Below are 23497 nucleotides of genomic sequence, written 5' to 3'. Positions count from 1 at the left end.
ACAAGTGAACATTAATAGAAAACAGCGTAATTATATCAATATTATTTTTTTAAAAATACCTCCACCAGGTCTCTGAGACCAGATTTCACCCTTTCGATAGTTTGGTTACATATATTTTGTTTAGTAAACTCATTAGAGAGTGATAGAGCAGACCCTTGAATCACGGGTAGGAAAATCAATTTTATAAATTAAAAAATAAGAAGTGATACTAAATTGCTAGAAGCTGCGGATTGTAAAAGTAATGAACAAACATGAATATAACATCTTAAAAAACAACAAATTATCATCCACGGAACGCTTCTGGCTTAAAACCCTTCTTCAGCCAACAACAAAAAATAAACAATGAAAACATAAATACGTCGATCTGTTTTTAAAAATTTTTAATTTTAGAATTTTTTTTTGGGGGGGGGGGGGATTTTTTTTTTAGCAATGTCTAGTTTTCATTGTTTTATTTTTATTGCTGTTGAATGAAGGAGTTTGAATCCGAAACGTTCCGTATTTGGTATCTTGTTCTTTTTTCTTTTTTTTTTGAAGCTGTTATATTCATTTTTGTTTTATTTCAATTTTTGGGTATTGTTAGCTTTTTTTTTTCTTTTTTTTGGGGTTTTTTTAAATGTAGGTGACACAATCTTCTTCCCGTGCGACGGGCAACTCATAAATGTGGCACACTATCGTCTCAAAACGGAATTATGTTGGGTTGAATCACATGTCTATAAAGTGCTTAACATTTTTAATGACAAGAAATGTAAGAACTTAAAAAATCTTTATGCATCGTCCACAAAAAAAACAACATAAACTTACCATAAATCTCGCAATCTTTATTAAACATTCAATTTTTAGCATTTAGTTCTTCCCTACATTATATCATTTTGAAGCGATGACTGGCATATATATATATTATATATATATATATATATATATATATATATATATATATTATATATATATATATTATATATATATATATATATATATATATATATAATATATATATATATATATATATATATAAAGTTTGAAAACTTTGGTACGCCCAGTTAGTCCAAATTGGATAGGAAAATGAATTAGAAAAATTTAAAATTTAGAATTTAAAATAAAATTCTGTAAAAAAAAAAAATAATAATTAGGTTTTATTCGACGTGTATATAAGTGCACGTCGGCTTGATTGTATACGGGAAACCAAAAGAGACAAAATATGAAGGGATTAGAAACAAATAATACTCAGCTTCTGACCATTTTAAAAATAAAGTTAAATGGCATGTCATTTGTTAGAGATCTACAATTGATGTAATTTAATGTAATTTGTAATTAGGAAAAGCAACGTTCCTCAAACTGTTCCTTGACACATTCCTAATCTTAAAGATGTAGTGGAACCTCGCCGTTATTAGCATTGCAGCATTTTGTGACAGAACTTATTAGTGAAAAAAATTACCCTGTAAATCAGAGTAGTACATGCAACATGTATCTTTAAGTGATTTTCAGTAAATTTACCATTCGAAAATATTGTATTTTTTCGTCGGAAATGCGTCACAGAATAGGTAATTTTGTCTTTCGCAACATCCGGGCAAGACAACGCACGAAGTCATCACTCCAAAGAGAAGCAACCATCTGGTAAGCTCGTTCTCTTTATAGTGATTATAATATTGTCTCGGCAACATCATTTGTATAGTTATTATGTGTTTAAATGTATTTTCTTTTATGAATCAAACTATTTACTTCTATCTTGCAGATTGTGCGAAGACACCCGACCCCCTTTTATCGTTTCTTTTCAATCAACGCAGGGATTGTTACCCTGTCCAGTTTCCTGCCACCATCTCTTCGACCAAGAGCGACATTACTAACGTCAGTTTTATGACGTTATTGTCTTGGAAAAGTAAGTATCTATGTTGTAAAATGTTGTGTTGTACAAGAGGACTTCAACGTAATCCTCGGTTTTACGTTATTTTGGGTGACTGGAAAAAGTTACCTTTTACGAACAACGACAGGCAAATGACAATGTCAATGTCAATGATGGTGGGCTAAAACTAGGGAGTTTAATAGAAATTCTAAATGTACCTCACACACTTGAAACCAATGTCATATGAAAGAGCTGGCAACACAGATTACAAAACAGTTTGAATTTTGTTTCTATCTTGATTAGAAATGTAGAGAGGTGGGCCTTTGGCCTACCAGGTACTACCGCAAACTCGGGGACCCAAAAATTTCCCCAATAATTTCTGGCCAAATTTTTTATATATTTTTACGCAAATTCGGGGTCCCAAAAAATTGCTGGCCAAATCTTATTTATTTTTTTACGCAAACTCGGGGACCCCCAAATAATTTCTGGCCAAATTATTTTTTGGCCAAAATTTTTATTTTTTTAATTAATTTTTTTTTAGATCTAATATCTTTTAAAATATAAAATTTAGATCGCTTCGAGATCTAAATATATCTGTTTCTAGATTCATAGTAGATAATTAGATCTGGACTGGATTTTGTTTTGTTTTGTTGGGTTTTTTTTTTTCATATACTAGTAGTAAACAGTATTTATAACTCACCCTATACTGGATACCACTGCGAAAGATGGAGAATAATATGTCGAAGGGCTTCTTGGTGAGTCTTCCCGTATAGCTCCCTCCACATAAATTCATCCAAATGAGATTCCAGTTGACTACTGTGGACACCCAGCATAGATTTGAACCTGCGTTTGCAGTTCTTCCAATAGCACTCAATAGTGTTGGTGCATGCGCCTGTCTGGGGGTCAACAAAGTTAGCTGTGTGGTTCACCACCAGGTGTTGATATGGAGGTTGGACTGGGAGGTTGGCTATCCCGTTGTATGCAGCCCAGCCGTCACTGTGTATAGTGGAACCAGGGGCGATGTGCTCCTGAATAAGTGGCAACAGTCTAGCCGCTGATCTGTCGTTATCCACGACCACTAAAAATCCCTGTCCCGTCTCCCTACACACACCACCAAACACCCACCGTTGCTCAGCAACTCGGCCCACGTTGTTTTTTCTTTTGGCCACTAGACTTTCGTCGATCTCGACTGTGAGGCCTGGACCACCTATTTGGTACGGGTTGTTCAAAAGCCACCACGAACAAATGTCTCGAAAAAAACCATACCACTGTAAAACAGAATTTTCACTCACTCCAGTGAGCCCTGTACTGTTTAGAATCGGCTCCTTGAAAGCCACAAAAGGAGCAGCTCAACAATTTTCCTCAGAGGAAGACACTGATGTTCAAAGAACGATCCTCTCCTTAAGGGAACTTTGACACTCTTGTGGGTAGGGCAACGCCAGTACCTGTTGTCACTTGTGGCACTTTTCTTTATAAGAGTGGTGACTCGGTTGCAAGTCGCACAATTTGGTGGATTTCTTGTTAATAACCCGTTAGTCTGGAGAAAGAGAATAGCGTCTTCTTCTGTCCTCGCATGAGCATATAATAATTGTAACGCCATTACGAGAATCGAAATGCCGCGGCGCGAAAAACACAAACACACCAGACAAAAAAAAAAAAAAAAAACGGCAAAAAACCCCACGTGAAATCCAAATGATTGAACACGTCAAAAAATGTTTTACTGGTTTTAATACCCATTTTCAAATATACGTTTATTTGTTCAAAAACGGGTTCAAAAACGTATAAAAACATTAGACATTAAATTCGCATATAATACATATTATATTCATGTACATACATAATAATAATAAAACACATAATTTTGTAGAAAAATGCTGGTCACGAAAAAAAGAAAATGCCAATCTGGCATACAACGATGAGAATCGAAATGCCGCGGCGTGAAAAACACAAACACACCAGACAAAAAAAAACGGCAAAGAACCCCACGTGAAATCCAAATGATTGAACACGTCAAAATGTTTTACTGTTTTTATTACCCATTTTCAAATATACGTTTATTTGTTCAAAAACGGGTTCAAAACGTATAAAAACATTATACATTAAATTCGCACATAATAATAAAACACATAAAAAAGAAAATGCCAGTCTGGCATACAACGATAAGAATCTGGCATACAACAATAGCAACATCCGGTGTCATCATTCCAGGCGGCAGACCGTATCTAGGGTAAACTAAGCAAGAGAGACTCGGGTCCCCGAGTTTGCGGTAGTACCGGCCTACCAACCTCCGCTGCACGTCCAACTCGCCTTGAGCATGCATTCACGTAAAATAGAAAGATTTTTTTTTTAAACCTACCTCTGTTTCAAAAACTAGCATCTTTCAACTTTCTAAGAAACATTTTGATTTTTCAGAACTTTAGTTCGTTAAAAAATACCGGCCAATCTGACCCGTTGAGTCGAATGAAAACGAAATTTTGTTGTTTACACGGTTCAAAGGAAATGCCGTAAATAAGCTTTCATGGACTTCCTGTGTTGTTTTTACAGTGTCACGTGACCGTTTTGAGAAATTTGTCGTCTGCTACAAATAATTAGACCGGTAGGGGGTAGATATTTTCGTTGGAGCAGAGAAAAAGTGAGTATTATTTCTTGGACTTGTAGAGAGGTCTAGGGTCCACCAGCAGTCAAGTTTATTGAATAAAAGAAAAAAAGGCCTTTTTACTGCACTAATGCACCAAATTGCATACCTATCTATGGACACTTTGTTCCGTTTCTTTTTCCCAATAAACTTTTTTAAAAACCTGGGGCCAGGGTTGCTAGTTTGGCCTCCTGGTGGCCAAATTTGAGAAATTTGGCCTTTTCCCAAGCCATTTGGCCTCCCAAAATTTGGTTTGGCCACTTGGCCTCCTGTAACCAACTTTTTGGCTTCCTCTGACTTTCCCCGTTATATCGTTTTACTCTGGTACCGGTAAAACTTATTTTATTTGGCAATCTAAATATCTAAATGCAACACGTGCTAACGCCACAGATTGCATTTGCTAATGCTTCTATATATACGAATTTTCCTTATCCTATCTAAATTGTTTAACAAATCTAAAGAGTTTTCGCGAGGCTAAGGTGGGTTTGGTGGTATTTGGGCTCCTGCCGAGGAATCTGGCTTCTTGCTATAGCTAGTTTGGTCTCTTACTCAAAAATGATCTGGCAACCCTGCCTGGCTAGGCGGAACCTTGATAACAGAAACGGGGCCCACACGATTTCGCGAGGAATTAACTCATGAAAACAATTAGGATATAATTTCAACACAACTTTTGAAATTCATCAAGGATTGTCCATTACCGAATGTTTTTTGATAGAAAACAAATGCATCTTCAAATCTAAACTGCTTTTGACGGTAAGCGGTAAGTTTTTATTTATTTTTCTGTCCAAACGAATGATTTGTCCTGGTATAGAAGCTAAGTATTGGTAACACCGGCTCAGCTCTCTAGTTACGGCAGTTCAAAGTCTGAAATTTCAGACCGATTTTTACCCCAAAATTACCATTGCAAGGTTGTGACCGAAATCGCGTGATGTTAATAAAAAATGGTTAAAGCAGTCAATATGGAGTTCTTATCATATATTGTATACCAAAATGTTCGTCTCATCGAGGACAATGCATTTACATTAATAAAGAGGAAGATAAACACTTCAAATTAACACATTATTACATAATATGACGCAAATGTTACATAATCAAAAACTCGGCTAGACGTAAGAAACAATTTGCTCTATCACTTTTGGATTTATCCCCAATATCTCACTGAAACAATTGCAAATAATTCCCCTCTTCTAATTAATACATAGAGAATAAAAAAGGATTTGAGAGTATTTAAATGAAAAGATATAAACATGTTGTGTAATGACATAATGAGTTTATTTTTACTTATGGCAATTTAATTGCATATAAATAAACTGGTAGATTGAAAAAGTTCAAATAAATTGAAACAGATTCCCTATTATACCTAATTAGAAGGAAAGTTCTGGCTTTTAATACTTTAATAAATTCTGCTGAACCACTTTGGGTTTATTGCTTTTACATCATTTGAACTGACAATTAATATAATTTTATCCCCCCACCCCCTCCCCCCTTCTCTCTCAATGTATGGGGGTGTCAAAACTAATAGAACTTCTTACCATAATAATTATTAAGGCTAAGGCCTTTAGAATATGGATACAAATGATAAACATATCTAAACATATGGGAAAGAAACTTGATGACTTGATGGCAAATAAAATAAAATTAAATTAAAGCAATTGGTATTTTTAAAATATCGATATTATTATCGGATTTCACAAAGAGAAGAAATATACGAACTTTTAAAACAAAAACTATAAAATGCCTATAAATAAAGTTGGAAAGTATGTATTCAAAATAAAAACATAGCAAATAACAGTAGTGAAAATAATATGGACTAAATTGAACATAATACATAACTAAATTTAAAATATCGATAAGAATATCGATATCGTCCGTCAGCCATGATGAGAAGATAATGTAAACAAGGCATTTCGGCGCAGAGTTAAAAGGTGTCTGCGCATCGATATAGAGCCCTGAAATTTGGCATGAATAAAGTTTAGATATTATTCTAAAAACAAACGTTTAAATTTTAAAAACACACGCGGTAAATAAAAAAATAAATGCATTTGAAAATTGCCAAATTTTAACTTCATATAACTTCTGGAATTATTAATGGATTTTTCCTTAATTGGCACCATTTAAAAGGAAATTGAAAGACGAAAATAATGATACCAGAATATCTGCGATATTCCTCTTTATAACGAAGTTATGCATCTTTAATTGAACCCCCCAAAACGCGAACGGCAATTTCCAGTCACAACTTTCCTATGGGCGAGTTGGGTCAAAATTTGACTGCCACTGCTGCTGCTCACTAAACTGCCTACTAAAACTGTATCACTATCACTGTATCATTTATTCTGCAACAAGGGAAACTACTACTATTATACTACTAATCTCTTGGAAAAAAATAAAAATCAGTCTCACTGTTAAGGGGTCATGAAACACGCACTGATTGTAAGACACCTGCGTAATAGCCTACTCCTTATTGCCTTTGATCTATGTCACCAGGCAACCCATTTTGAGTAGTTTCATTCATCTTTCCCCATGGCCGCATGGCCCCCCTGCCCTGAGTCATAGTGTCATCCCTTCCCTTTCCCATCTAATGGTAAAAGCAAATCTTTCTGCTCGGTTTGCAAATACATGTAGGATTTGTCTCTTTTACAAGCTAATGGATTAAAAACCAAGACATTGGGTGTCTAATGCCAAACTATAGATTCTCTGTTTGGCCAGTTAGTCGGGCATGTGGCCATCTGGCAGCCCAGCTCCTGCTAACATTCTGCCTTATAACACACAAAAAGGGGGGTTGGGGGTGGGAACGAAAGAAATCAAGGTCATAAGTTACCGTGCACCAAGCTCAATGCCCCCTAGCGCCTCCCTGCCAAAGCATGATACAAGGTGACCTTGTATGTTTCTGTGTATGTAGATCCTGAGGCTATGTGGACTAGTGGTATGACACTCGTTTTCGGATCAGAAGGTCCTGGGTTCGAGCCTCGCTCGGCGCATAGTTGAGTCCTTGGAAAAGGCTCTTTACTCACATTCTCTCACCGTACTCGGGTGTAAAATGACTACCTGCCCGTTAACAGCGTTGTCTCTGTCTGAAAAATTGTAATATTGCCTAACAGGCATCATGTACCGTCCTAAATGTTGTGTTGCTGTTGGTCAGGGACCCATTGTAAAGTGCTTTGAGCACGTTAAGTGGATATTGCGCTATATAAAAGCTCATGTTAGGTGCTTGGTTACAGTGTACGTAGACACTCCATTCCCGTTTTCATCTTTTAATTCATTTAGCTTAGTCTGATTCCAGCCTATAGACAGGTGCCGATTAGCCACTGTTGCGTTATTTTTCACAGTGTGAACGGTTCTGGTATCATTTTAAAGAGCAGAGATAAAGCTTTTAATGTGATTGAAATGGATATGGTCGCATAATGTCAAATATTATTTGTAAAAAATTGCGTCATTTTATAACTTTTGTAATTTAAAAAAATAAATGAGAGAGCAAAAGAAAAATAAAAGAAAAGGCATCTAGATAACTCATTTATCTATGTCTATGCCAACTTTCATCAAGATTAAAGGCAGCATGTTATGTTTAATTTTGGCCACCAGTTACCATCAACCCTCTTTTCTCAAGCTAAAGTCCCGTTTCGATCAGTAGTCAGCTCGAGAGGCTATCCAGTGGGGTAATTCCCAGTCACAGATTTTGAGCATTTTGCAATAGTAAAGTTTTAGTAATAAAATCATGATAACTTTGAACCGTTTATCCTAGATCTAAAAGTAAGATATCATATTAAATGTTTTTTAAAGACCTATTTGTCTATATAAAAAATAATTATTAATTTTTATTTTTGAAAAAATATCAAAATTACTTACATTTAGAAGATATTGTTATGGAAAAGTAGCTAAATTCTAGTGGGCAAGGAAATGAAGCCATATTTTGATACAAAATTCAAAGGGTTTTATCAATTGGATGCTAAACTGCTTCATTAAAAACCAGATTTGAAAACTGAATTTTGAATTACCTGCATGATTTCTTTGTTTGGTTGTAAGACCAACGTTGTCAGATCTCACCAGGAGCACAATGACACGATGTTGACTTTGAGTTTCGAGTCATATGCTGCTCTTACTCTCTTTGAAAAAATTGGTAAGATATTACATTATGTTAAACGTTCCGTTTATTTGGTTAATTGCTACTTTGCATCTTTTATCCCCAGAGCCCTTATTGCGGCCAACAGCCAAGATTGAGTTAAAGTTGACAGGTAGAAGCTATTTTGCTTCAAACGTGTTTATGAAGTTCACAGCGACTCAGAAACATCTGAATAAAATTGACAGCAGTATTCACAGAAAACGTAAACCGATTCACATAGCTAAACATCAACCATGGCTCTCAACATCGACAGAAGCAATGAGGATCCATTCTACCGCTATAAGATGCCTCGGCTCATAGCCAAAGTAAGTCTTTTATTTAATTTTGTTTTGTTTTTTGTTTTTCCTCTTTTTGAAAATTAGAAAACATTACCAAACGCTCTAGTACAGAGGAGTCGAGCTATAAATTAGTTTCAGAAAAAATCTTTTTTTAAAGAAATTTTTGTCCGGTCCTGTCAACTGATCAAAGTCCGTTCTTTGAATAAATAAGAATGTCCTGTTCTGTCCTGTTCTCTGTCATTAGTGCCCCCCCCCCCCCCCTTTCTCTCTCTCTCTCTCTCTCTCTCTCTCTCTCTCTCTCTCTCTCTCTCTCTCTCTATTATATATATATATATAATATATATATTATATTATATATATTATATATATATATTATATATATATATATATATATATATATATATATATATATATATATATATATATATATATATATATATATATATATATATATATTAATATATATATGCTATGTGTGCATCATTGATAATGTGTCTCGTCTCGTCTCCATTTTTATGGACAAATTAGGCTGCTGGACATTTAACTATTTCTGATCCCAAGGAGTCTAATAATATATCAATTCTCACCAAACTAACTATAAGTGATTGGGAACTACAATAATTTTATGTTATTAGAATTTAATTTAAAAGTTAGAAATAAGAAATTTGCCAGACTAAGCCCATACAAATTGTCAACTTTTACAATTTCTTTCAAATGAAATAATAGCAGCCAAACAAATTTTGGTTGTTTGCATTTCATCTTAATTTTTTCTATTTTGATAAAAAGAAAAATGAGCACAAAATTCAATGTTTGTCATTTTGCCCTTTGCATTGTTGATTTGGAGAGTTAAAAGGTAATTTTACACATACATGCACTCTCCTTTTTTTGTCATGGATTTCGAAATTCAATTTCAGGTGGAAGGAAAAGGTAATGGAATCAAAACTGTTATTGTTAACATGCCTGATGTGGCCAAGGCTTTGGCAAGGCCTGCAACATGTGAGTAATGGATTAATTAAAATTGTTTTTATCTTTTTTTCTTTCCTCTTTCTGTTTCTTTCTGGTAAAGTTCATTAAATGATATAAATAATGCTATTATCCACCCAAAAGCGATATTTGGTAGTTTGCATGTTGCCATCTTCATCTTGATTTCTTTGATATAAAAAGAAAAATGAGAACAAAATCAAGTTCTTTATTTCTCATGCTTTACAAATACAGAGCTTCTGTTACGATTTTATTTATTTATTTTTTTAGACGTTTGAGTGGAGAACATTTATTTTTAAACAGTAAGTTTTGATGAAAATATTTAAAAGCATTATTATGGAGGTTTGAGTACACTGACAGGACAGTTGTTTTTCTCTTGACCTGCCAATGATGCAGATTGTTAAGATGGTCAAATTTGGCAAAATTAATTTTTCTCTTTGGATTAGGGTTTTGACAAAATTTTAAGGACAATTTGTAAGATATTTTATGTTTTTGGTTTAATATGAATGAATACGTGACTAACTTTAATAATTCTGCATAATTGACAATCTGTCACATAATGGAGTAAGCACTTAAATATGTTGCACTAAAGTAGTTTCTCCCCATTAAAACATTACCATTTTACGCATAAAGATAGATTTGGATATTGTTTACATGAACAAATTTTAAAAAGCAATTTGATTTCTATGAAGATAATTTCGTTAAAAAATTTTTGCAAACACCATTAGCTCTTTGATGCAACAGTTAAAGAATTTGAAATGTATAATCCACATAACAAAAGTGGGGATACTAAAAATAAAGAGCATTCAGGGGCTCATTTTCCCATCTCCAAGCTTAACTTATGTGAGAAAACCCACAAATCTTTTTTTCTTCTTGGGCAATGCAACACGCCACTCGTTTTTTTGTTAATTATCTTGTTTGTCATTTTGCCCTTTGCATTGTTGATTTGGAGAGTGTTAAAGTAATTTTACACATACATGCACTCTCCTTTTTTTGGTCTAATTTATTATTCTTATATTTATTTATTTTCCATCAGATCCAACCAAGTATTTTGGATGTGAATTGGGTGCCCAGACTCAGTTTGATCTGAAACATGATCGTTTCATTGTGAATGGATCTCATACCGCTGATAAATTGCAGGGGTTATTGGATGGCTTCATCAAAAAGTTTGTCCTTTGTCCAGGATGTTCCAATCCAGAGACAAATCTGGTGAGACCCTTTTAATTTTATTGTTTATAGATTTTTCCCATATAAAAAATACAACTTCAAATCTTGAATAGTCAATTGCCATTTGACTTAACCTGCTACTTATTTCATTAAATGTGCTATACATCATGAAGATCGTAGCATTTTTAGATTAAAAAAAAAATTAAAATCTTTTCTTATTATAAAGAATCCTCTGCTTCATTCATAGTTTGAAATTTTCAAGAATTATTTGAATCTTGAGTGTAATGTGTTTAGAGTTCACTGTGAACTTTGAAATGCTTGATGTGAATGGTAAAGACACGGAATAATCTTTTCTGGCATTATTTTATTTTAAAATATTTTTTTACTCTACAGGCTGTGAAAAAAGGTAGCATCAACCAGCGCTGTATTGCTTGTGGTTATAACGGTTCTGTTGATATGCGGCATAAATTGACAACTTTCATTGTGAAGAATCCACCTGATCAGGTTTGTGCAGAAAATAATTACACGGACTTCTTGCCACCAGCATAATGCATATTTCGATCAACGATTTTGCCCAAAATACTTAAATATGAGAAAATTTAGAAGAGAAATGATGTATTTTGTATTTTGGACCACATGACAGGTTAATTGGTATCTATGGCCTCCTATTTGCTCATCTGATCCATTCCTCAGGTCATGATATTTTTGTTAAGTTGTATCATGCTTTTTGAATTGAAAATATGAATTTTTGTTTGATATGAAAAATATAATTTGTTTTGAGTCAAAGTATGAAAAAATTAAATTCTCATGAAAGCTGTTGGCATTTCTGTCATAATACCACCAGGCAACGCCTACTTTTCAATGAATCCTCAACAAATTTTACCTGTTCATTGAGTAGCCTGTTGCATACAACGATTTTAGTTATTTTTGAGTTTATGTGTAAGAAGTTGACTTCATAAGAGCTATCCTTTGGTTGGTAGTTGTAAACACTAGGCAATCCACCAGTAAAATAGTGCAGTTCATACAGCAAGCACAAAAATTTATCCCAGATGGTTTAAATGAAAAATAATTGCGATGAAAATTCATCTTTTCACAGATGACTGTTTTAATCTATGTAAAAAAAAGTTTTTGCACTTTTTCTGATATCGCACTATGGCATATATAAGGGTAGAGGAATGATGTGATTTGGACAACAAAACAAGTCCTGAGTTGTTATTTAAAAGTATTTGCAGTTTCTCAAATTTTTGAATTTGTCAGTGTTATTGGCTGTTACACTCCAGCAAAATAGTGCAGTTCATACATACATCTGGTACAAAAAGATAGTAAATACAGTTGCTATCATGCTATCTTTAAAGAGTTGAGGGGGAAATGGTTTTAAGTTCACAAATGTTTTTTTTTTTTCTTCTCACCCTAGGATCCTAATGCCACAACTCCAAGTAAGAGCAAGAAAGATGAAAAGAAGAAAAAGGGTAAAAAAGATGAAGATGAAGAAAAAAAAGATCGCTCTAGCCCGGAGGCTCATTCTAACCATGTCTCAACTGCCCAACAGCAAATGGCTGCCATGAGAGAATCCGGCACTGCTATGGATATACCTAAGGTAACCTTAAATGGATTATCAATAAATAAAACATATTTTGCAATTTGCTGTTGTCCCACAAAATAAACATTCCAGCTTTGGACAAGTTTCCCAGTAAGGGTTCAGACCCCAACTTCTTTGCAGCCAAAATAGTTCCACTGACTCCGCATATTGGATCATTTCTAAGCATCAAAAATGTTAAGGAAATAAAAAGAAAAGGTCATTTGGCTGAGGATAATTCATTGGGCCCAAAATTGTAAATTCCCCAACATTGGTACTAAAGCTTGTCATTAATCAATCCAGGGCCCAGCTTCACTTCTAGGACCCTTCACTGACCCTACTAGAAGAGCCTTGCCCATGTCGATTGTTATGATCAATATATGAATCATTGTTATATCGATGATTAAGTAGATTAATCTGGATCATCTAAATCCATTTCATTGATAAGATATTTGAAAAAATCAAAAGACATTTTCCTATATCTATGTGGAGTCCTGGTTTCAGATGTCATCAATCGTAAGCAGGGAACATGTTTGTTTGATGAAATCAATTTAACAGCATGAAAATGAAAGTAAAAGAATTGCATTGGTAGTATTTAAAAATTTATAGTTTGCTCTTGGTGATTTTCTTAGTTTTAATCGGCAATCATTAGATGGTTTTCAACTGAAATCCCCAAATCCCATGTTGTTAGGTTTACACCCGTTTTCCTCCCATATCCCAGTTTCACTTCGTGCGACTTTAACTGGGTTTTCATAGGCTGTCACGCAAATAGCATGTAAAATTCAACATTGTTAAATCAATCCATGGTCAGATACCAAAATAATTATCTTTTTCTTATTTAAATCATATCATATTCTTCTCTTTGATATTCATATAAATATAAATGACAATTGTTTGTAGCTTTACTACTTTTAAAATTTTAGTCATGAGATCACATTAGTAAGTTTTGTCATATGTTTTTCTCTAACTTTGAAACATAAAAGATTTATTCTTGTTTACCTAATCAAGTATCTATACTGCATGTTTGAACAGGCCAAAGACGATGACGATGATGATGACTGGGGAGATGATTTTACTGAAGAGGCCATCAAAGAAAGGATGAATGAGCTTTCTGATGCTGCAAAAGGATTGGCCATGACTGATGATTTGGAGAAATCTTCAGAAGAACGACTCAATATGTTATATGAAAAGATCAAGGTCTGTTTTTACACAAAATACTTTTATACCTTAAACAGTGGTTTGAATAAAGATGTTATATGAATAATGTCTGTAAAAATGGCTTAATAATCATGGTTTTTTTAGTGTGTGAAAGAACAACAAAACTAGTGAGCTGCGTAAACAAAAATCATCCTTTTTAATTTAATTATATTTTCTTTGTGGAACTCTTTTTTTTTGAAAATCATGAAAAAAATTATCTTTGCCACCTGACTGAGTCACAATCGGTGGATTCATTTCCAAGCTATGACAATTTTTAAAAAGGCTTTTTAACCCTTTACAGCTGGGGTCTAATTTCAAAGAAGTCAAGTATTTGTCTCACGATTTGACATAGAGTACAGTTACAAAAATGCATGTTTGGCTTATTGAAGTGGGAGCTGCTTTGATTTTACAGCAACATTTAGGTCTCCATTTACAACCACATGATTGGAATCTGGATAGATTTTGATTTGAAATTCAGAGTTATCCTAAAAGAATGATTTCTCCCCTAGTGGGCAGGGAGGCACTTACTGTCTTCTATTACCTTTAAGTTTTCCAACATGCTTTCTGTCTTTGTCTTGGGATGAGATTACTTGGTTTTGTCCTGGCCCTAGCTGGGAGGGAAACAGTCAAATGTATAGTTAGAGTTTTGGGAGATGATATTTTTTGTCTTGCAAATCATCTGTCTGTTATGCACTGTAATATGTTTTGTTTACATATTATATATGATGTGTATACATTCTCTTAGTTGGGACCTCTGCTTGTGTCAGGATGAGACATTTAGGTAATCTCAAACTATTCACATTGATAGTGTGCTCTAGGATTCTACATCTGTTTTCTATTTGAACCAATTCCCCTATGTCTTACGTTTTCTTGGATGCTTTAATTTTAATTCTAGAACTTTTTACTATCCCAATTTCTTCCTTTTTACTGGCGCTGATATGATCTTAATGTGTTGTATGCGCTGTAAAACCCTTAAAAACAAACAAACAAACAAAAGAATGATTTGTTTATGGTGTAATATTTTGGTGACATATTTATTGCAGATAAAGCGTGACGATGATGCTTTGGGCAAACCTGGGGATATCAAAGAAATTTTCAATGAAGCTGAACGTTTGGAGGTGAAGGATAAAGTGCCGTTGATTCTTGTAGAGCTTTTGCTTAATGACAAAGCCTTGGCTCAGTTGCCGAAGTTCAAAGCTCTTTTCTTGCGGGTAAGTTATTTTTATAACTTTTCTTAGCTTTCTAACATAAAGAAACCTGCACCAAGTAAATTATATTTTGAATATGCACGATAGTAAATATTATTCCAGGGTGTCCACGAAAGTCTGATTTTAGTAATTTTTTAAAGCCTAGGTGGGAAAAGTTGGTTTTTGGTCAGTAGAGCAGCTCTGTGGTATGTAAAAATGAACATTGGTTGGATAAATGAGAATATTAATAAATTTCTTACTACTACCACAGTCACCACCACTACAGCTATTACTTCCTAATACCACCACCAAAATTCCATGTGAAGCAGGCCTTATTTTTGCATTAACTTTCACATATTTATAGTAAGGTTATCTATATTTTAAAACAATCTTTGATATATTTGCATACAGTATTATTTATATCTTACTAGTTTTGATGAGTTTGAGTTTGAGTCGTATATTTTAATAGTTTTCATCTTTTAGAAACTGGTAAGTTTGAATAATTTTAAGTGTATATCATTGTAATTAAATATTTTTCATGAATTTGACATTTGCATTGATATTCAGGGGATGTCATCATTTTTTTTAGTGAGGGTAACAGGCAAATTACTCAGATCATCAAAATTACAAATTTTAATTTAAAAAATTTTAATGATTAAAACAATACCAAAGCATCTTGCTTTTAGAGGAATGTCATCATAAATCATATGAAATTGTATTTTGCACCAAGAAAAGATATTTAGAATTATCATCTCAATCTTTTTATTGAAGAGGATTAATAAAAACTGTCTTGGCCATAGATAAAAATAGAGGCGATTTGCAATATATTTTTAAAAATTAGTCTGGCTGGGAGAGGGGGAGAAGCATCAACAATAACACTGCTGTATAAACCACTAAAGTCACTTTTATATTTGGTGATCTTGTGGGTGTTAGAAAATGTGTGAAATTTAACCTTTTCTTATGGAGATAGATTATTTATGTTTGAGTTGAATTGAAAGTGAAATGGCAGTTCTGGTTTCTGGTCTCTTGGGAAATCAATGGATTAAACTATTTTTCTTTTTTTTTACATCAGGAGCTGCAGTAGAGAAATATTAGCGAACAGTTCTTGTGCAAGGCAAATAGGCATGTTTTGTATTTTTGTTTTTGTTTTTTAATTATATTTATTATGGAAAATGTTTCAATTTGGGGGAAAAAATATGCCTAAAATTTGGTCGGGTTTTTACAACTTTGGTCTGAATTTTTTGTTGTGGACTTTGGTGGGCGCCCAGTATTCTGAAGTTCAGAAAGGAAGGCTTGAAATTGAAGATTTCCTTCCTGTTGGTGGGAATTTCCCACTCATAATTACGTTTTTTTATCTTTTGCATAAACGTGTTGATCAGATGTAGAGTCAATTATCTTCCATACTCATTTCATGTGCTATTGTTTCCTCTCACCCAATAATTATCAATTTCCTCTGATGTTTTCTTTGTATTTTGTTTCAGTTTTGTTATCAGAATATCAAAGCTCAGAAGTCAATGCTGGGTGGCCTTGAGATCCTTATTGCCAAGGAATACCCGAAAGTACTTCTTGCAAAAACGTCTCACATCCTGAAATTCCTGTATGACGAGGACATTGTAGAAGAAGCAGTGCTTTTGGATTGGGATAGAAAGGTAATAATTTTATTTTCATATTATTTTGGATTAGTCTGTTGAGATTCTACAAAATATAGGATGGTCTAAAATCACATCTCCACTGAGTAAACATCTGAGACAGGTCCATTTCTTGCTTTGGTGAACAAAAGGCCCTGTCCTTCCTGTATTCCAGTATCAGGGAGGCAGTGCTAAACATACTGCTAATGTATACATTGAATAAATGGATAACAGAACATGTCCAAGATAGATGTCATTCTTCTTTTCTTGACTTTACTTGGGAATCTCATCATGTAATAGTTTTTCCTCTTTTATATACGGGTACACGTATAACAGTTTCAAGTCTTTCTACACCTCATGATCTGTTTCACCATTAACCTGTCACACTGGACCCATATCTTATGCTGCTGATAGATTCAGTAATATTCTAAGCTTCCATTTGAAACCTGCCTCAATATGCAATGTAAGGTTAACAACTTGTTCAGTTATTTATCTCTCATCCTTGAAGCCAGCTTTTTCTGATAGGAAACTTGTTCAGTAACATGCGTTCTTTATGTTTGTAAAAGCAGTCCACACATGTGGAAGCTTTCCTTTGAAAGGTCATGAGACATTTCTTTTTCCAACCAGTCCCAAGTTTGTCAACATATTGAGATTTACACATTCAATTTGGGCTGCTTGTCCTTTTTTAAAACTCCTATGTCGCATTGGATTGAATTGATGTGATCCAGTCAAATCTCTTCTTCAGAGGTAGTGAGTCCCAAATCTGTCTATAGATAGTTCGAAGATGACGTCACTCAGGCGTTTTGTTTTTGCCATCCGCGTTTGTGAGTTGTTCTCACTAAACTGTATTAACCAGACTATAAAAGTTCATGGTTACACAGAGTTTGTGTGTTGGTCCGTTATACGTCCGGATGACAATGTTGTGAACTTCTTGGCCAAGCGCATTCTATCTATAAGCTTTATACAAAGCATGATTTTGGACTCTTTTGCTACTGCCTTTTATGCTTTCGGCTAATTTTTGTATACTTTACTTTGGCTTGACATTGAGGGTCATTATTCATTTCTGGTCACCTAGTCCGACGACACTCGATCCAATTGAAATTGCAACAGTCGCTCTTTGACTATTTGAACTTACAAGCGCTTGGTTTTAATTGCCTTGGTGGAAGGCCAGTTCGCCAACTGGGTGGGGTCCCTACCTCCCATAGTGGGCAGGGGGGTACATACTTTGTCTTCTATCCCCTTATATCTGTTTTCCAACATGCTTTCAGTCTTTGTCTTAAAATGAGATTACTTGGTTTTGTCCTGGTCCTGGCCGGAGTCCTAGCTGGGAGGGAAACAGTCAAATGCATAGTTATTGTTTTGGGAGATGATATTTTTTTCCTTCTAAATTACTATATTTGTTATTTTGAATGTATAATGTAAGCATTTGAGTGTATTCCTCTGTTGGATTTTGTGCTTGTGTCCGGATGAGACTTATAGGTGATCTCAAACAAAGTACATTGGTGGTATGCTCTTAGAATCTACATCTGATCCTTATTTGCTCCAAGTTCCATTATGTCTTACTTTTTCTTGGGTGCTTTAATTGTAATAGAACTTTTTACTATCCCATTTTCTTCCTTTTTACTGGTGCTGATATAACCTAAATGTGTTGCAAGCGCCGTAAAACTCTTAAAAAAAAAAAAAAAAAACCCAGTTCGCCAAGGAAGAACTACCACAACAGCGTAATGTGCTTTTGGGATGAACAGGTTCATTTGATTAGAGTGGGGAAAAGCACATATTTTTGGGTTGAACCACAGAATTACATTAGCATCTTTTAAGCCTGAGCACATACTTTCAATATCAAGGGCTATTGCATAGGGCAAAATGTTCGTTTATAAAGACGTATTTCCCCACTTCCCTAATGAGAACAGATTTTAAAAATTTCAAGTGGTCTATCATGCTCCTTTTTGCAGAGATCCTGTCACTGTGTCACCAGCTGCAAGGATACATTCCATTGATTCTACCTCTGATCTCTGTTGAATTTGCCCTTACTTAGTCTTTGGTGCTTATTAGTGGGATCTTCACTTGACTATACTATTATTTTCTTTGTTCCTGGCAAGCGATGTAAAACAATTTCTATTGTTTCTAGTGGATCTAATGGTTCATTATTTCTTTTGTCATTTGATATTTGCCGATATTGCAGTTTATTTTCAAAGTGTAATTGGGTATGCTTATTGTTCTCTCAACATTATTGTCTATTTTTTCAAATCTGTATTTAACAGCCATCCAAGAAGTATATTGGCAAAGAGGAAACCACCCAGATTCACAAGGAGGGCCAAGCTTTTATCCAATGGCTGAAAGACGCTGAAGAGGAAAGTGAAGAGGACGACGATGAAGAAGATGGTGATAATGATGTAAGTTTGAATATGATAAGAATTTGCTGCTTTGATCTTTTTTCATTTCCCCCCTCCAGCAAACTTATTTTGTCTTGGGTGATTATGACCTAAATGTGTTTGCATCACTAGTGGGCTCTAAATCAGTGATGCTGAAATGACTTATAGCTCTAATAGCAGACAACCATTTGCACTAATGATCTTGACCTCCCCTCAGGGGCAGGTTTGTTTTTATAGATAAATGTCACTGTTGGGGGAATTTTGTAGCAAGCTTAGAATTGTTTTTTTTTTTTTTTTTTTTTTTTTTTCTCAGGTCATTTATTATATACCATCCACTAGCACCCATCAAAGTTAGTCATGAATAGGTCTGTCCTTTTCCATCTGTGAATTATTTTTCTCTCATCGAAGGATTATTTATCAACAAGCCTTTATCCAACTTTGCCTTTTGACCTCCCACAGTGGGTAGGAGGTCACGCTGTGTCTTTTATCCCTTTATATCTTTTTTCCGAGTTGCTTTCTGTCTTTGTCTCTGAATGGGATTTCTTAGTTTTGTCCAAGCCCTGGAGTTCTTGACCTGGAGGGAAACAGTCAAATGTATTTATAGCTATTCGAGATGATATATTTTTCCCTGTAAATCATTTCTCTGTTATTGTTATTATGTATTCTGTAAACAGTTGAGTGTGTTCCTCTTAGTGGGATCCTGGACTGGTGTCCGGATGAGACTTTAAGTGATCTCAAAGTACATTGATGGTATGCTCTTGGAATCTACATCTGTTGTCAATATGAATCAATTCCCCTTTGTCTTACTTTTTCTTCTGGGTGGGGTTCCTGACCTCCCATAGTGGGCAGGGAGGTACATACCTTGTCTTCTATCCCCCTATGTCTATTTTCCAACATGCTTTCTTTCTTTGTCTTTGAATGAGATTACTTGGTTTTGTCCTGGCCCTGGCTGGGAGGAAAACAGTCAAATGTTAGTTTTGGGAGATGATATTTTTTTCCTTGTAAATCATCTCTCTGTCATGCACTATTTTATGTTTTGTTTATGTATTATATATGATTTGTAAACATTTGAGTGTGTTCCTCTTAGTGGGGACCTGTGCTTGTGTCTGGATGAGAATTTAGGTGATCTCAAACTAAGTACACTGATGGTGTGCTCTTGGAATATCCATTTGTTTCCTATTTGAACCAATTCCCCTTTGTCTTAACTTTTCTTTGGTGCTTTAATTGTAATTCTAGAACTTTTTACTATCCCATTTTCTTCCTTTTTACTGGCGCTGATATGACCTTAATGTGTTGCAAGCGCCGTAAAACCCTTAAAAACAGTTAAAAACAATTACTTTTTCTTGAGTACTTTGATTGTAAATCTAGAATATTTTGACTATTCAATTCCATTTTCTTCTTTTTACCGGGTCCTATATGACCTAAATGTGTTGCAAGCGCCGTAAAACCCTTAAAAACAAAACGAACAAACAACGTTGCCTTGTACCTCTTGATAGAAATTTGCTTGTATGGTATATCAAAACAAACCATGGCTTTGTTAAAGTATGTATGTGTATGGTTAGGGGCGGGGGTTGATAATGATATAATATATTGTCTGGGTGGGGTTCCTGACCTCCCATAGTGGGCAGGGGGGTACTTACTGTGTCTTACTGAATTCCGGTTTAGCGATATCTTGAAGTCAAATACCTCCGATTTCAGTGGGAGCTGAGTGATGGGCCCAAGCCGGTGTCCATCACTTAATTTCTCAAAAAAATGTTGAGGGAGTACCTCTGGTTCTCTCTGTTTCACTCTGTTCTTTGGCTCCCCTAGAGAGAGACAACTGCACTGTGGGTATTTCACTACGTATTATAAGTTGGTTAAAAAATCAAATTAATTTCCTCATTGTGTCAATATGTTTGCTGTGTAATCATTTAATAATGGTATAAGAACGGTGATGAAATAAGAGTAAAGGTTAGGCCGCATTTTCAGTAGGAACATTTTTAGGTTTGGCAAAGTGTAGAGATTTTAGTTTCAGGTTTCAGCACTTCTTCCTGCTGGCACCCATGCTTTTTACTATCCCATTTTCTTCCTTTTTACTGGCGCTGATATGACCTTCATGTGTTGCAAGCGCCGTAAAACCCTCAAAAACAAAACAAACATAGTACATTGTCATTCATCTTTTTTTCTTTTTTTGGAACAAAGGTATAGAGACCTCATGTTTTGTTAGTAACTCTTTGGTTCGCTATTATCTAGATTTATGGTGGTTTGTGAAATGACTGGAGGAATGCTCTTAATTTTGATTATTCGTCATTACTGTCTTTTCAGATTATCTACTCAACTACTGAAAAAGTTGGTGAGGTTAAGACACCAGAGCCAGCTAAATCGACATCCCCGACCACCCCGCCTGCTGCATCTGTAAATGGCAATGGGAAGCCTATGGTAGAGGATGACGATGGTGATGACATTGATATTGATGACATCTAAAGATGTTTGCAATGTGTGATTATACTCTGCTATACTCTTATGATAATGATTACTACAATATAAAACGATAGATTGACATAGGTATGGTTACAATAATAGCTTGAAATGTTACTTTTCCTTCATGAATTCTGTAATTTATTAAAATGTTTATTTTTCAAGGGATCAGTTTGACTATGTTGTGTTGTGCTACTATTTCCCCGTCTCGCTCTCTCTCTCTCCCTCTCTCTCTCTCTCCCTCCCTCTCTCTCTCCTCTCCCTCTCTCTCTCTCTCTCTCTCTCTCTCTCTCCTCTCTCTCTCTCTCTCTCTCTCTCACTCTCTCTCTTTCTCTTTCTTTCTTTCTCTCTTCTTTCTCCTATCCTTCCAGCTCCCTGTATATTTGTTTTTGTAAATAGCAATGGTCATGTATAATGTATTATAAATAGACTGTCCTCGGGAGGTTTATGTTGTGCCATGCAAATGAGTCATATTCAAATTAGTGTTAATTTCATTTTGAGGTACATCAGTTATATTTCCTGTCTCCACAATCCTTGTTTTGTTCTTCAGATTCCTAAACAAATTTGCTATAGAAGTTGGCTTGTAATATTCTGCTTAAATACACCTAAACTTTTGTATGTTTCATACTGTCAAATTGTTTAATATCAAAAATGGCATTGCTGCCCATAAACCTCACAAGTATGAGGCTATTTATAATAGACAAGTTTATTGGAAGATAAAAAAAAGGTTTGTTCACAGTGAATATATATTATTTTTCCATGATCAGTATTTGTTAAATAATTACATCTCTGTAGTCAAGAAATAAATGGAGAAAATGTGAATTTCAAATTTTGTTCGATGTGATTTATTTGCAACGGGTCGTTTGAATGGGTGGAATTCACCCTAGGGTGGGGACATTGGCTACCCTTGGGCCTATGAATTCTTCATCGGTCCAGACTTTCTATCCCTTTTATCACCCTGGTTGGGGTCTTCTGACTTCACATGGTGGGCAGGAGGTCACTTGCTGTGTCTTCTATTCCCCCCCCCCCCCCCCCCCCCCCCCCTTTTTTAATCTGTTTTCCGAGTTGCTTTTGCTTTCAATGAGATTACTAGGTTGTCCTGGCCCCGGCTGGAGTCCATGGCTGAGAGAGAAACAGTCAAAACAGGGATATCTTTCTCCCATAGTGGGCAGGGAGGTACAAACTTCTATCCCCTTATATCTGTTTTCCAACATGCTTTCTGTCTTTGTCTTGAAATGAGATTACTTGGTTTTGTCCCGGCCCTGGCCGGAGTCCTGGCTGGGAGGGAAACAGTCAAGTGCATAGTTGTTGTTTTGGGAGATGATTTTTTTTTCCTTGTAAATCATCTCTCTGTTATGTATTATTCTATTTGTTATTTTCAATGTATAATGTAAGCATTTGAGTGGCGGGTGGTTGGATGGGAGCATCACCCTTGAATCATATACCTATGATGTTCGCATGGGTGTACGATCCGATAGTGATGTCGTTTCTTCTTCTCTTTACTAGCCTATCCTGCTTCTTTGGTTTGTGATTGTATTTTTGACAGGGGATATTTTTTTTTCTGTAAATCTTCTGTCTGTTTGTTCTTGGTTATTTATAATTTAGCTTATGATATCTTTAGGTTATGATTTTGATTTACATTTGTACTATTTTTGTTAGATTGCTTGTTTATTTGTTTCAGCGGTCTCTCATATAACCTCAATTGTGTTGGAAGAGACCTAAAGCAACAAACAAACAAACAAAATAAGCATTTGAGTGTATACTTCTTTGTTGGATTTTGTGCTTGTGTCCGTATGAGACTTATGGGTGATCTCAAACTTAAGTACATTGGTGGTGTGCTCTTGGAATCTACATCTGATCTCTATTTGTTCCCAGTTCCCCTTTGACTTACTTTCTCTTGGGTGCTTTAATAGTAATTCTAGAACTTTTTACTATCCCATTTTCTTCCTTTTTACTGGCGCTAATATAACCTAAATGTGTTGCAAGCGCCGTAAAACCCTTAAAAACAAACAAAACAGGGATGCCTTTTTTCAGATTCTGGAAAACAGCCCTTTGAAATCTTCCG

The 23497-nt window shown here is 35.0% G+C and overlaps 1 protein-coding gene across 1 annotated transcript; it reads left to right on the top strand.

Annotated features, from left to right (window-relative positions):
- The first annotated feature begins 1534 nt into the window (after positions 1-1534).
- On the top strand, positions 1535-22261 carry LOC144962922 (eukaryotic translation initiation factor 5-like). The gene is made up of 12 exons (XM_078896327.1): positions 1535-1611; positions 1730-1873; positions 8657-8894; positions 9782-9863; positions 10885-11057; positions 11409-11519; positions 12430-12612; positions 13624-13788; positions 14832-14999; positions 16457-16624; positions 18865-18996; positions 21280-22261. Exons 3-12 carry the CDS (start codon positions 8823-8825, stop codon positions 21436-21438), a joined length of 1413 nt encoding a protein of 470 aa, XP_078752453.1. The 5' UTR covers positions 1535-1611; positions 1730-1873; positions 8657-8822; the 3' UTR covers positions 21439-22261.
- The last annotated feature ends 1236 nt before the right edge of the window (positions 22262-23497 follow it).

Source organism: Berghia stephanieae, chromosome 1 (assembly GCF_034508935.2).
Source record: "Berghia stephanieae isolate SIO BIC M18660-M18661 chromosome 1, UCSD_Bste_1.3, whole genome shotgun sequence".
NCBI classification, from domain to species: domain Eukaryota; kingdom Metazoa; phylum Mollusca; class Gastropoda; order Nudibranchia; family Aeolidiidae; genus Berghia; species Berghia stephanieae.
Note: the sequence above shows the minus strand (reverse complement) of the source record. Positions and strands in the feature narration are given on the sequence as shown.

Coding starts and splice junctions, on each gene's coding strand:
- LOC144962922 (XM_078896327.1), top strand. CDS start 8,823: ATGGCTCTCAACATCGACAGAAGCAATGAGGATCCATTCTACCGCTAT. Junction 12,613..13,623: donor CTGCTATGGATATACCTAAG/GTAACCTTAAAT, acceptor ATGTTTGAACAG/GCCAAAGACGATGACGATGA. Junction 16,625..18,864: donor TTTTGGATTGGGATAGAAAG/GTAATAATTTTA, acceptor TGTATTTAACAG/CCATCCAAGAAGTATATTGG.